The sequence below is a fragment of the Nannobrachium achirus genome (genome assembly GCF_963921795.1).
Source record: "Nannobrachium achirus genome assembly, chromosome: 10".
Lineage (NCBI taxonomy): Eukaryota > Metazoa > Chordata > Actinopteri > Myctophiformes > Myctophidae > Nannobrachium > Nannobrachium achirus.
The window spans coordinates 50,577,498-50,593,325 of NC_137819.1; the positions used below are offsets into that span (position 1 = coordinate 50,577,498).

Here is a 15,828-nt window from a genome sequence, read left to right on the forward strand (position 1 = left end):
ATGGAGTTCGAACTGACCCAGAGAAAGTGAGAGCCATAAATGACCTCCAAGTCACTGACCTCATGGAATCTGATGGGAAGACACCTTGCCCTAGCAAGATCAGATCGTATCTGGGCATGATTATGTACTATCAAGGTTTCATCGAGTCATGCTCTGCAAAGGCAAAACCGTTATTCAAGCTCACAGCCGAACCTGGTGCTCAGCGCAAGCACAAGAAAGGTCGCAAACCTGCCAAGAAAGGAGGTCAGGTCAAGCTGTCACCTGCTGATTGGACCGACGCTTGCCAGACCGCGTTTGAGACGCTGAAGCAGGACCTCATGGCAAGTGTTACTCTAGCTCACCCTGATTTCAATGCCCCGTTCATTCTCGCTGTCGACGCATCCTTTGATGGGATTGGAGCTGTCCTGTCGCAACTGCCGCCTGGTGGAAAAGTAGCCAGACCAGTCGCCTTTGCGAGTAGGACCCTCTCACGCTCCCAGCTGAATTACCCTGCACACCGGCTTGAATTTCTCGCCTTGAAATGGGCCGTATGTGACAAATTCAGCCATTGGTTGAAAGGCAGACACTTCACCACATGGACTGACAATAACCCCTTGACGTACATTCTGACCAAACCCAGACTTGATGCGTGTGAACAGCGTTGGGTGGCGAAACTCGCTGCATACGACTTCGACTTGAAGTACATCCCCGGCCCAAAGAACATCGGAGCCGACGCCTTGAGCCGTGAGCCGTTTGTCCAGTCGTGTGTGGGTCATCGCCTTGTGACCGAGCCCTATACCTCGCTGCTAGAACGAGTCAACGGTGTGAACGACAGAACTGTGCAGGAAGTGTTCAGAGTGTCTAACAACTGTCAAGCTGTTGTGGAAGGTGGTGAAATGTCGAACGAACCAGTGCAAGAAGCAGTTCCACCAAACACGAGTGGCTCAGTTGCATCGGAGGAAGTCGCTGCCATCCTCACTGCTCAGTCCACTGGCGGTGTGAGTCACATGATGGGTACAGATCCTGCCCTCAATCTTCTACTGAAGGAAGACCAGTCCACTGCACTCCCTCAAAGCCAGCTTGTCAGTCTGCAGGAGCACGACGACACGATAAGCAGGGTCATGTACTTTGTACAGAGACACAAGAGACCTACCAAACGTGAGAGAGGTGTTGAGTCACGTGGTGTGATCAAGCTACTGAAGCATTGGAGTAGACTCACCATACAAGATGGCATGCTGTACAAGATAAGGAAAGATCCTCACATGAACAAGAAGATCTTCCAGTTCATAGTGCCAGACTCGTTGAAGCAGAAAGTCCTCCATGGTCTCCATGACGTAGCAGGTCACCAAGGCCAGCACCGTACCTTGTCGCTGGTGAAGCAACGGTTCTTCTGGAGTGGCATGGAACGTGATGTCGTGAACTATGTTCGGTCCTGTCAACGTTGCATAGTTGGAAAGACACCTGAGCCACACAGCCGTGCGCCACTCAAGAACATAGTCACCTCTGAGCCTATGGAGTTAGTCTGTATAGACTTTTATAGTGCTGAGCAAGGGAACAAGTCCGTGGATGTTCTAGTTGTAACTGATCATTTCTCCAAGATGGCACACGCCTTCCCATGCAGGAATCAGACTGCCAAACAAGTAGCTCGTCGTCTCTGGAATGACTTCTTCCTCATTTATGGTTTTCCCCGTCGTATTCACTCCGACCAGGGGGCTAACTTTGAGAGCAAGCTGGTCAAGGAGCTTCTAGAGATGGCTGGGGTACAGAAGTCCCATACCACTCCTTATCACCCCATGGGAAATGGTGTCACAGAGAGATTTAATAGGACCCTGGGAAATATGATCAGGACCCTTCCCCCTCAGCCCAAGGCAAAGTGGCCACAAATGCTGCAGCAGCTCACCTTCTGCTACAACTGCACGGAGCATGAGACGACAGGGTTTGCACCATTCTACCTTGTGTTTGGGAGAATCCCTCGTCTCCCTGTCGACGTCATGTTTCAGCATGCTCTGACCAATGATGCTGTTGTCAGCCACTCAGACTTTGTGTCCCAACTGAAGAAAGATCTGCATGAGGCTGCTCAGATTGTGCAGAGGAACAGTCTCAAGGAACAAACTCGCCACGCTAAGCTGTACAACCGCAAGGTCAAGGGTTCACCTCTTGTCGTTGGAGACAGAGTGTTGATCGCCAACAGAGGTGTACCTGGGAAACGCAAGGTTGCAGACAAGTGGGAGTCGACTCCATATGAAGTCATGTCGGTCAAGCCTGACATCAATGTCTACAGAGTCAAAGATTGCCTGACGGGCAGAGAAAGAGTCGTCCACAGGAATCTACTGCTCTCTGTTAGCTTCCTGCCCTGCGAAGGAGATGTGAACGCTGAATCTGCGCACTCAGAGTGTGATGATGCTGCACACGGAAGTGAAATGTGCCCTGATGTACCTGTCGTGGTCGAAGACAGTGAAGCTCGTACAGTTAACTGGTTGTTGCAGACGGGTGATGATGAAGCCAGTTCAGAAGAGGATGACGACTCACTTGACCAGAGGTCTGATGTTGCCCAGTCTGACTCTCTCACAGTCACAGAGTCCAGTCAAGCCAGCCATCCAGCCGCTGAACAGGAGGATGCCCACTCTGCAGTCGACAGTACGGAAGACCCACCACAGTGCTCTGAAGACGTGGACCTCCCAGACTCCCCCAACGCAGACGTGTCCCCTCCTGACAATATTCCCACAGACATTGCCCCTCCCGACGACAACCCAACTGACATTGATCCCCCGGACGTTGACTCGCCAGACACTGACGCCCCTGAGACAGCCGTTCCAGACACTGACTGTCTGGACTTAGACGTTCCAGGCCCTTTAGCTCAGGTGGTTTGCACACAGTCTGGCCGCCATGGTCTCAGGGATCGTAGGTCAATCAGACCTCCCAGACGTCTCGTTTGTGAGATGAATGACCACGTATTAGATGTGGATTCTGTGTCCACAGGTTCTGTTAGTTCTTTGATTCATTTCTTTACGAATGCACTTTCAGTCTGAGTAACAGGGTTATGAGAGTGTATAACCAAAAGAAGCGTTTGAGTAGTACGCTTGAGATTGTCACTGTATAGGAACAATGATTTACATTTCAGAGGTGTAACAGGCATCTTTGAGTCTGTGTTTAGTTAGGAGTTTGATCGCCTTCTTTCTCTACATACTCCTTTTTGGGAGAGTTTTTGAACTGACATGTACTTGAGTTTTGTTCCTGGTAACGCACCGTTTTTATTTTATTTTACCTCAGAGAATGCCCTTTTTTTGCCTATGGTTTTGTTTGTTTTATTTTGAGAGATACGCTTCCCATATTTAGCAGAATTTCAGGGGGGTGTATGTAACAGGCTGAAGAAAGACCTTGTTTATTATGGTGAAATTCCTGCTAAGATATGTATATATTTGTCCTGCAATGAGTGGCCCGGTAGTGCCCTCTGCTGGTGTCTAGTATAAAAGTGCCCTGGAGGCAGGAAGCAGCCACAGTCTCCTGTGGTCTGCTGTGTGGTAAGCACGTTTCTGTCTGCTCTCCTCAAATGTTATCTTAAAGTGCATTAAGGCTAACGTGAGATTTATTTTAAGATACACAGCCATGTAGTAATTGTGAACATGCTGTATTTTCGTTTTGAATCTGTTTTAACTCACGTGAATCACGTTAGTTGCATATTATGTAACCTGTACTGAAAGACAATATTGTCGTCTTTTCCTTCAGACGTCAATAACCAGCAGAGCCACTAACCTATGTTCCTGTATGTGTCTCACTACCCTCATTGCAGGTAATTGTTGTTGCACTACGTTTTGTATGTATTTTGTTGAGTCATAGTGTACAGCACTGTTTGTTTTGGGTAGCCATTTTAAGTAGCAGCGCGCCCTATCTGTAATAATTCCTGGTCACTGCCAGAGGGCGTTGTTGGCCACCTTAGAGATTTATTTTGAGTTGCCGTTTTGTATTTTCTACTTTATTAATTCATTATATATAAAAAAGATGATGTGGGGAAAAGTAAGTTGGGATTATTTTGTATTAAGTTCATTGCAATTGTATTAATGATAAAACCAGTTAAAAACAACCACTATACGATCACCTGTTAAAATAATATGGTAGAACTCACATCTTGGAATGCATTTTATATTTAATGTACAAAAGAACAAGATGCTATGTACTACACAGTCTCCTGTGGTCTGCTGTGTGACGTCAATAACCAGCAGAGCCACTAACCTATGTTCCTGTATGTGTCTCACTACCCTCATTGCAGAGCTACATAAAGTAACCCTCATCATCATCAGTGCCTTGGGTGTGTAATTCTTGGCGGGGCGGGTTAACTGCTGTTACATATACAGTGAGCCTTTTCTTGGGTGTCTCTTATTCATTTGGCAACCCTCTGTGTGTTGAGGAGGATATCATGTATAATCTGGTAATGCAGGACTTACACAGCAGAAGACTTTGGAGGCCAGGTGCTCGTCAAACTGTCCAATGATGATCCTCACGTCGTTGTCCTGGACAAACACAAGGCACAAACACACAGACACATTCCATTAGTTTCATTAAAACCACAGTTGAACTTGTGAGAGAAGTACTCAGATGGGGTAGCCTAGCTGGGATCAGTACCATTTTCGGGTTTCTGATCCGGGCGGCAGGGGCGTCACAAGGGGGGAAAAGTGGGACTGAGTTACTAGGGCCCAAAATGGAGGGGCCTTAATTATTTTATACTTTAGCTATTGACAAATAGCATACAGTATATACTCAGTGCTATTCTGATCTGCTATTTTTGAAAAGTTGTTGAAATGTGTGCAAATCTCAGTTACAGTATGCTTCTGGGGGTTCCCTGGAACTAAATATTTTGAGATGGGGGTCCGTGGCCAAATACATATCATTTTGGGGGTCCTTCACATGAAAAGGTTTGAGCACCACTGACATAGAAACATAGCTTTTTCAAAAAACCTTAGAAGGATTTGAAATATTCAAAGACTTGCACACATTTTCACGATAAAAAAAAAAAGAATTGCAGATCTACAAGCCGCGCTGTGAGCGTGTATATCTGCTATTTTTCAATAGTTAAAGCACAAAATAATGTGTAATAATGCGTTCCAAGTCTACATGGGTTACACTTCAGACTAGGTGTGATTTTTTTGTATTTTCTTATTTTTTTACTGAATGGATTCCTCGATTGGCTTTGAGGGAAGATAGGGCTGAGGGAATGTTTTACTTAAGTAAAAATACAAATACACTATGTACAAATACTCTTGTTACAAGTTACAGGTAAGACAAGTAAGCACAAAAATACTGGCATCAAAAAAAAAATTCTCACAGTACCAAACGCACAAGTACTCATTATGCAGAATGTCCCATTAGTAATGCATAAAATGTCCCATTAGCAATGCATTAAAGTGTTCATCACTTTAATGACACAGCTGATTTTAATGACTTTACGAGCTTCTGGCTTAGATTCACCTGTAATAATACATTTTAATCTATCCGTTAATGTAAGACTTGTATTAATCTAAAACCTGTCAAATAACTGTAGTGGAGAGAATATTACAATATCTGAGATGTAGTCGAGTAGAAGTTGAAAGAATGAATAAATGCATACATACAGTACATAAGGTACAGTATACTGTACAGTAAGTGCATGAAGGCCGTTATCTCCCAGCTTAGTACAGGTTATTGGAGCCTTCAACATAAGGCTATCTTGCAGGGGTGACGCACCAAATTCTGGGCCCTGGGTACAAGGATTCACTGTGTTATTTTGTGCTTTAACTATTGGAAAATAGCAGATATACAAGCTCACAGCGCAGGCGCCGAGTGCTGCGCTGCGAGCTTGTAGATTAGACTTTTGAAAAATTTAGAAAATTTGTGCAAGTCTTTGAAAAACCTATGTTTCTACATCAGCGGTGCTCAAACCTTTTCATGTGAAGGACCCCCAAAATGATATGTACAGTATTTGGCCACAGACCTCCATCTCAAAATGTTTAGTTCCAGGGACCCCCAGAAGCAAAGTTTGAGTTACAAATCTTCGCTTAAAAAAATACATATATGCAAAGATTTGCACAAATTTTCATGACTTTTCAAAAATAGCAGATCTACAAGCTTGCAGCGCGGCACCGGGTGCCGCGCTGTAAGATTGTATATCTGCTATTTTTCAATAGCTATAGTATAAAGGCCCCTCCTACCTTGGGCCCTTGTAACTCAGTCCCACTTTTCCCCCACTTGTAACGCCCTGCTATCTTGTGCTCTGGTAATGTACCATGACTTGAGTCTCTGAAAGCTATCAGGCCTTGTCAAATAAAAAGGGCATACAGTATAGTGCTTTGTAAATGAACAAGGATGATATGCTGCTTTCCTTCTAAGAGAGCCAGGGAAGAGAAGACCATCATATCCTACTGAAATGTGTTTCAACACGTTGATGTAATAGCTGTGATATTGCGGATGTGCGGATGACACATGTTAACTCAATCTGCGGCGGGGGCTGATGTATACTACCGTATGCACTCTGTGCTGTGGACTGGATTCACTTATTCAAGAGATAGAGAGAGAGAGAGAGAGAGAGAGAGAGAGAGCAAAAATACATTCTGCCGCCTTTGAATAAACTGTGTCATCATCAGCACCGCACCGGGATGGGGTTTCTGCTAACAGGTTCCCCCATATCGCTTCCACCCAGAAAAGCCCACAGGACTTTATTAGATAGCATTTCCACCCTGCCTCTCTAATGTAACAATTCTTCACACACACACACACACACACACACACACACACACACACACACACACACACACACACACACACACACACACACACACACACACACACACACACACACACACACACACACACACACACACACACACACACACACACACACACACACACACACACACACACACACACACACACCTCTCTCTCTCTCTCTCTCTCTCTCTCTCTCTCTCTCTCTCTCTCTCTCTCTCTCTCTCTCTCTCTCTCTCTCTCTCTCTCTCTCTCTCTCTCTCTCTCTCTCTCTCTCTCTCTCTCTCTGCGGAGGAAAACTCTCTCCTTCCTGCAGCAATGCTGTGCTGTTTCCAATCAACGTACCCGTTAGGAGAAGGAGAGGAAGGAGAGCTGCGTTATGCGTTATGGGGGCCGGGTTTGAAATATCATCCTGGAAGAAAACATTGCGTCACGCGGCACCTCGGCCCCACTTGCTGATCACTCATCATCGCTAGCGCCATCTGCCCTGTCGTCTGCGTAGCGCCGCTGTCGGCTAGAAACCTTGTGTCTCAAACCGTATCCCATCTTTTTATGTTTTGTTTCATAAATTAATAAGTAGGTCATGCAGGGAGGCTTAAACTGTAGTAGGTATCAGCCGAGAATGCGGGAGTTTATCCCTGTAACAATGCACTATAGACCCCTAGATTGCTGAGGTGGAGTGCAACACTACCATGAGCTGCCAGTGCTTACTGCACACAAGGCAAGTTGGTGGTGCCCAGGATGGAACACAGGACCTCATGGGCAAAAACTCAACTGACTGAGCTAGCCGGACCCTAGAAATCAATGGCTTGTTTTATACTTTGTCAATAATAATTTGCCATGCAGCATGTACTGTAGTGTAGTGAGCTTGTAGCTATAGAGGGCGTGACACTTTGATATTTTCTGGCCTTGACAGCCCATAGATCCAAACAGAAAAGTCCTATCTGATTGCATTAAACGACGTTAAACTCACTTTGAAACTCACTTTGCCACTCGATTTGCCACTCGATATGCCATTCACTTTATGCATGCGCATACTCTCTCTTCTTTTAAAATGTTGGGCTACGATGACTTGCCCAAAATAGGGATGCCATGGTTGAAAGCCTTTGAGTGTGTCTGCTGGTTTTCATACATTTTACGCCATTAAAAAGTAGCTTATGACTATATAATAACTATTGGATCCACTTGAACATCTTTTTATCTCCTGAAATGTAACAATTTTGGACCTACAGTACAAGGTTTGTGCCCAACAGTGATGCTTGCTAGCAGAATTACTTTCTTCCCACCCATCTGACCGCTGAACACGGCAACCGTTTCGGCATGCGGGCGGGCACGCACACACACACACACACACACACACACACACACACACACACACACACACACACACACACACACACACACACACACACACACACACACACACACACACACACACACACACACACACACACACACACACACACACACACACACACAAGTGAGGGTACACAGGCACACGCAGGCCCACACATCTAATCCAATATCCCTGCCAAGGGCTTTGATGAATCTCCATCTTGACAAGCGGGGTGGATGAGAGCGGTGTGCTCTATCAAAGATCTGTGCCCAGGGAAAGAAGGAGAGAAAGACACTTAAAGGTCCCTTGCCCCAAGACAGAGCGGGGTGCCCCTGGGTGCCGTGTCCACAAAAGGTCAACTTTGACTGAGCGCAATGGATTTCTCTCTGGCCCGGGAGCAGTGGTGGAAAAAGTACAAAATTGTTTTACTTAGGTAAAAGTATTAATACTGCAATATAATAATACTCTGTTACAAGTAAAAGTCTTCAAAATGTACTTGAGTAAAAGTAAAAAAAGGTATTGGCATCAAAATGTACTTAAAGTACCAAAAGTAAAAGTACTAAATGTTTGAAAATAGCAGATCTACAAGCTCACAAAGCGTCGCGATGAGACGCGTTGTGAGCTTGTAGATCAGCTATTTTCAAATAGCCAAGGTATAAAATAGGGCAAAAGTGGTTTATATTTGCAAAGTCAAAACTAGTTTTCAAATAAATGTAGGGGAGTAAGAGTACAACATTTGGATCCCGAGATGTAGTGGAGTAGAAGTAAAAGTACTGAAAACTCGAAACACTCAAAATGGTTCTTAAGTACAGTACTTAAAGGAGCTATAGTCAACTTTTTCTTGAAAAACGGATGCTAAAATAAAAATAATGTTTCGAAAATATTTTATAAAAAAATAAGCTTCATATATGTGTTTCAATTAAAAAATGACCACAAAAAGCGGAAAAATAATGATAAAATAATCATTTTGGTCCTTTGTTTACATTTACAGGGCCCGTAAATGTAAACAAAGGGCCAAAATGATTATTTTATCATTATTTTTCCGCTTTTTGTGGTAATTTTTTAATTGAAACACATATATGAAGCTTATTTTTTTATAAAATATTTTCGAAACATTATTTTTATTTTAGCATCCGTTTTTCAAGAAAAAGTTGACTATAGCTCCTTTAAGTAAATCTACTTTACACCACTGGCCCCGGGAGCAAGGAAACCATAATGAGAAAGAGTGACCGGGTCAATAAGGAGGTTTCTCTTCACAAGCTAGAGAACAGACGACAGAGATTAGTGCACTTGTGTTAGTTTGTCGCCAGCAGCCAACAGTCAACTCACAGGAGGGTTAAGATCATTCGTCACCGATAAATACTGCATGTTCCTCGTCAGGGGTGTCGTCGCACCAAATTCTGGGCCCTGGGTACAAGGGTTCACTGCAGGGCCCCCCTTGAATGTTCTTCATAGGGGGCTTTTTTTGTGCTTTAGCTATTGAAAAATAGCAGATATACAAGCTCACAGCGCGGCACCGAGTGCCGCGCTGCGAGCTTGTAGATCTGCTATTTTTTTAAATATCTTGAACATTTTGTGCAAGTCTTTGAATATTTCAAATCCTTCTAAGGTTTTTTTTTTTTTGAAAACCTATGTTTCTATGTCAGTGGTTCTCAAACTTTTTCATGTGAAGGACCCCCAAAATGATATGTATTTGGCCACGGAACCCCAACTCAAAATATTCAAAATATTTAGTTCCAGGGACCCCCAGAAGCAAAATTTTAGTTAAATGTTTTTGCTTAAAAAATAATACACAACATACATACATTTTCACAACTTTTAAAAAATAGCAGATCTACAAGCTCACAGTGTGGCACTTGGTGCCGCGCTGTGAGCTTGTATATCTGCTATTTTTCAAAAGCTAAAGTATAAAATAATTAAGGCCCCTCCACCTTGGGCACCTTGTACTGAGCACTCCATTATGGCGACCGTTCCTTGTAATAAGGAATAAGGGACACCCGCTATTGAGCTGATAAGACATTCACTATGTTCAGGTTGTAACCACTTAAACCCTCCAGACTTAATAAACTGGCCTGGATTTGTTTTCTCCGTACACCAAATCTCTTAGCTAAAACCAATCTACTAGCTCACAAGGGCTTGTAGATCTGCTATTTTCAGACAACTGCAGGTGCATAGTACTGATTACTCTCGTTATATGGCAACTGAGCCCTCATTTCAGAGATTTCAAAAAGACAAAAACTTTGGTGCTGCATGTTAGTTTAATATATAGAATTCATATCAAAATGCATGCTTATTTCACAGAATTCTGAACAAAAAGCATGCCATGTGGCTTAGATCATAGGCTTATTTCATAGAATTCTCTCCAAAGGGTATCTCATTTTGGCTTATTTCATAGAAGTCTGCCTCAAAAGGCATCTCATTTTGATTCCGACTACACATCCTCTCTGTAGGGATGGATGTTTTTGGTTACAGTAGATCTCAAATAATTTACACAGACTTGCAAGGGGTCAAAAGACTGAGGCTCTGCATTCCACAGTGAGGTTCATTTCAACACCTTGCACGCACGCACGCACGCACGCACGCACGCACGCACGCACGCACGCACGCACGCACGCACAAACACACACGCACACACAGGTGGCCACCGTACCTCGAATCATAAAGACCACTCTGGTGGCACCTCATCAGTGCCAGAGAGCATGCTGGGACATTTAGAGAGGTTGCGGAACTCTCAGCCTTTTTTTCTATTGTGCACGTGTGTGTGTGTGTGTGTGTGTGTGTGTGTGTGTGTGTGTGTGTGTGTGTGTGTGTGTGTGTGTGTGTGTGTGTGTGTGCGTGCGTGCACGTTTGTAAATGGAAAAAAATTAGGCTGTTGTTCTGAACCTTTTTTGAAATGTTACCTCTCGTGCGTGCGTGCGTGCGTGCGTGCGTGCGTGCGTGCGTGCGTGCGTGCGTGCGTGCGTGCGTGCGTGCGTGCGTGCGTGCGTGCGTGCGTGCGTGCTGGCTGGCCTCCTGGAGGGCCCGTGGCTAACTGACTGAATGCGGCCGCTTGTTCCCGGGAGGAAAGGCACTTAACCCAAATGGCTCCAGCTGTGGCCAAGGACTTCACCCAATGTCCCTCTGGCCAAGCATGAAAAGAGAGCGTGTGTGTACTAGTGTGTGTGTGTGTGTGTGTGTGTGTGTGTGTGTGTGTGTGTGTGTGTGTGTGTGTGTGTGTGTGTGCGCGCGCGGTGCTTGCGTGCGTGCGTGCGTGCGTGCGTGCGTGCGTGCGTGCGTGCGTGTGTGTGTGTGCGTGCGTGCTACAACTAGTTGGGACAGAGAGGTGCCGGAGCTGAGTACAGTACTGTGAATTATTTTCGACAATAATTCACAAAATTCCCAATGACATGCCCCAAAATATGTGAAAGTCAGTAGCAAGAGAACTGGCAGGTGGCGGAATATTATTTTAGGTGCTCATTATGCCCACACAAAACGCTGATATACAGCTATATACAGCAGATATACGCAGATATACAGCTATAGCTTAATAATAATGATCATCCACCCAGCTGTCCCACAGGTTAGGGCAGCTAGATAGTTTCGCTTTAAGCACTTGTTTGTAACAACGTTACCATGGAGATTGATGTGGGATGTGAATGATGGCTAATAATGAACCTCTTATGACCCCATCAACCTCTGCTAAGGTTTATAAGGAAGACACACGCGCGTGTGCACGCATGCACAGCACGCACGCATGCACAGCACGCACAAACACACTAATGAGGGTCCTTTTATAGGCATGTGAACGATGTGATTTATAGACTGGTCAGAGTGCTGTTTGCGGCCCACTAAACCATCCCCCCATCTGCCGCTAATGATTTGTGCGTGTTTGTTTGCGTATATTGTGTTAATGTGTGTGCGCGCGTCTCCAACGAACCCTATAGGCAAGCATTAAGTCAGCTGCGCCATTATAGCCATTATTATTTATAACAGCCGCTGCTTTCAAAATAAAAGGCACCCCAGATGATTCCACATCACATAATTGGCCGGTGGAACATGCATCTAACATATGAATGGGATTATGGCCCGTCTGGCCCCACTGCGTACGACTATAATGACTGTAGAACAACCCTGGCCTCTTAAAAACACAATAACATTATACTGTAGGTCTAATGCTACAGATTAATATGCACTGTAGACATATGTCGTACTGTCAGGCAGTGGTGGAAGTACATCTACACAAGTACTGTACTTAAGTACAATTTTGAAGTATTTTTTATTTTACTGGAGTATTTCCAATTTGCAATACTTTCAGTTCTACACCACTATATCTCAGAAGCAAATATTGCACTTTTTCCTCCACTGCAATTATATTACAACTTTAGTTACTAGATACTTTATTGATTTGAATTAGTATTACAAAACATACACTACCCACTTCAGCCATATATAGTGTACATTTCGGCAATTTGAAAATAGCAGATCTACAAGCTCAGAATGCATCCCGATGTGACGCATGCATTCTGTATGTACTCCTGTCAGAGGGAGCAGTCGCTTTCGGGTGGAAAACTCATACGTATGTCAAAAACTGTTTCTTTTCAGGATCAAAAAGAAAAGAAACGGCAAAAGTAGCAGATGGACGAGCTCAAAAAGGCATCGTTTCGAGCTTGCAGTTCTATACTTTTGATGTTTTCATGTGACGCTGTAGTGTGATCAAGTAGGAGATAAGAGCTTTTCTGCCCGACAACAGCGACATATCCCTGCCAGGCCAGGTGGTATAGTTATGGAGCCAGTTCTGCTCTGTGCCGTCTGGGGAATTTGGAACATGCACACACACACACACACACACACACACACACACACACACACACACACACACACACACACACACACACACACACACACACACACACAAACAAACACACAGACACACACACAGACACACGCACGCGCAACACACACACACACACACACACACACACACAGATGTGTATCACTATACTTGCGAGGACATCAACATTTTAGGATGCCAATTTCATGAATGCCATTCTTAAAAAGTTCTACCGTTTATACCGTAAGCCTATGCCGTAAAATAGCTGATCAACAAGCCGTCAGCTATTCTCTGGTGCGCGACACAGCGCACAACTAAGTATAAATCATGCATAATAATGTCTTTAAACCCAACTTCTAAATGTCTACTCCTAACCCCCGACCCAAATCTTTTCTAAATGTAAATGTATCTCTAAGAATCAGTTTTCAACCATAAAACAGTTCTCACAAAACAATCATTTCTCGAATTCTACTATACTTATATGTGCAGTGGTGGAAAGTAACTAAGTACATTTACTTACTTAAGTACAATTTTTAGGTATTTGAACATTACTTGAGTACTTGATTTTCAATTCCCAATACTTCTACTCCTCTACATCTCAGAGGCAAATACTGTACTTTTACTCCACTACAAGTATTTGACAACTTTAGTTACTAGTTACTTTGTAGAATTGGATTATTAAAAAACATACATTAACCACTTCAGCTCTGTATACATTTCGAAAATATATACAAAAAATTTTAAATATCCAATCTACAAGCTCACAGGAACACAATGAGTCGCGATGCAACACATTGTGAGCTTATTGTATTTTACATTGCAGTATTGATACTTTTACTTAAAGGGGGCGTGACACGGCCAAAACAGCTAATTATGGCTATCAAATTAGCCAATTTTTTTAATGATGTCATGTACCCCCATGTTAAATTACCCAATCAAATTAATTTATTGTAGTTACTGTACTGAAAGTAGTACTTTCTGTACAGTAACGGCAATACATTAATTTGATTGGGCTAATATGGGGGAGGGGCGGAGACTCGCGGAGTCGAGTATCCATATCATTATCTTTTGAAACTGCCCCAAAAAAAGCTGTCCGAGGCGTGTTTCCGACTTTCTAAACCAACTTTAAAACTATCAGTTCTAGGGGTAAAAATTATACACCATTCACCATTAGACCGGTAAAAAAGTACATGTCTTCTCCAAAAAAGGTGTCAGAGATTCGTTACGAGGGTCAACACGCTTCTCCCCGTCTAAGGGACGGTTTTGTCGGCCATACCCTGCTGTGTCTTCCGCTAAACCTGACTGGAGGACCTGGCCGGGACGCGAGTTTCTAAATTCTAGGCGCACTGGGGGAAAACCGCGCCCGCACTCATTTTTGAAGCTTGTGATTGGCTGAACTGGAGGTAGGGAGGCGAGTTTCTAAACTCTAGGTGCACTGGGGGAAACACCGGAGCAAGCTTAGAACGAGCGTCCAGCGATCTTCTCCTCCTCCTCGGCAGCTTTGAGCCCTTTTAGCAGACATATGTCCTGCTGTCTCGGAGGACTGAGGTCCGTGGCTCATACACTCTGTGTGTGTAGCCTGTGTGTGTGTATAGCTCTCGCAAATAGCCGTGCGGTGCAGCGCTAGCCACGCTACACGCTAACAACAAGGTTGTGCGTGGCACCGCACGACGGACGAAGTATGCATTGCGCGGCACCGCACGACGGACAAAGTATACATTCACTACTAACTGATACGGCCCCGCCTCCTTCTCAGACTGTTTGAAGAAACACCACGTGACCTACTGTATCATAATGTTAATTTTCGGCCGGTGTCGCCACTCCTTTAAGTAAATGATTAGAGTACTTTTCCCACCACTGCTTGTGTGGACATTTGGTCCACACAAGTATAGTAACACACACACACACACACACACACACACACACACACACACACACACAGACACAGACACACACACACACACACACACACACACACACACACACACACACACACACACACAATATATATATACATCACTTGTGGGGACATTACATAGACTTCAATTCATTTTTAAGCAAGTCCTGTGGCCTAAAGGTGGTTGCACACTGCTGCGTTTTTCGTTGCGAAATGCGTTTTTCAGGGCAATGAGAGAGAGAGAGATAGAGAGAGCAAGGGACCGAGTGGTGCACGAAATTCATTCTGCTCCGAAATTCAGTCCGATATTCGGCCCGAAAAACGCAGCAGTGTGCAACCAGCTTTACCCTAACCTCTATCCCTAAACCTAACCCTAACCGTTGTGGGGACCTACTATTTTGTCCCCACACTGTCAGAGGTCCCCTGCAGGTGACTGTGTGAACATGCGTTTAGTCCCCATAAGTATAGCTAGACAAACTCACACACACACACACACACACACACACACACACACACACACACACACACACACACACACACACACACACACACACACACACACACACACACACACACACACACACACACACACACAGACAGCGTGGCAGCTTCACACACCAGCTGGATGCACCATATTATCAATAACAGGCATGTGTGAAATGAACAGGCTAGTAATCATGGAGGTGCCTATGGAATAATTCATTGGGTCACGGCGGAAAATGTGCTTTTGTGATGGTGGTTTAGCGGATTTGTCCTTGTGTGTATGTTTTTATTACTGTATATAGGCCTACTTGTGAAGTACTGATGTCCCCACAAGTATAGTAGAATGTGAGAAATAAAATAAAAACTTTTTAGAGATACGTCTACAATTAGAATAAGATTCAGGTTGGTGTTAGGATTAGCATTAGACATTTAGAGAGTTTGAATTCTGCTTGATTACTTTTTATTGAATTCTGCTTGATTATTGTGACTGATGAATTTAGCTTGAATATTTATATTGAATTCTATTATTGAATTATGCTTCATTATAGTTCATTAGTTTCGCACTGTTGTCGTGCATTGATTGCCGAT

General features: G+C 44.1%; 1 protein-coding gene across 1 annotated transcript in view; it reads right to left on the reverse strand.

Annotated features, from left to right (window-relative positions):
* The window catches only part of gabbr2 (gamma-aminobutyric acid (GABA) B receptor, 2), a gene marked incomplete at both ends in the record, with an annotated part of 518,953 nt that overhangs the window by 176,086 nt on the left and 327,039 nt on the right, over positions 1–15,828 (reverse strand). The window contains one exon of the mRNA XM_080734444.1: positions 4,422–4,487. Within this exon, the coding sequence (XP_080590570.1) occupies positions 4,422–4,487 (66 nt within the window). The remainder of the gene's footprint in view (positions 1–4,421; positions 4,488–15,828) is intronic.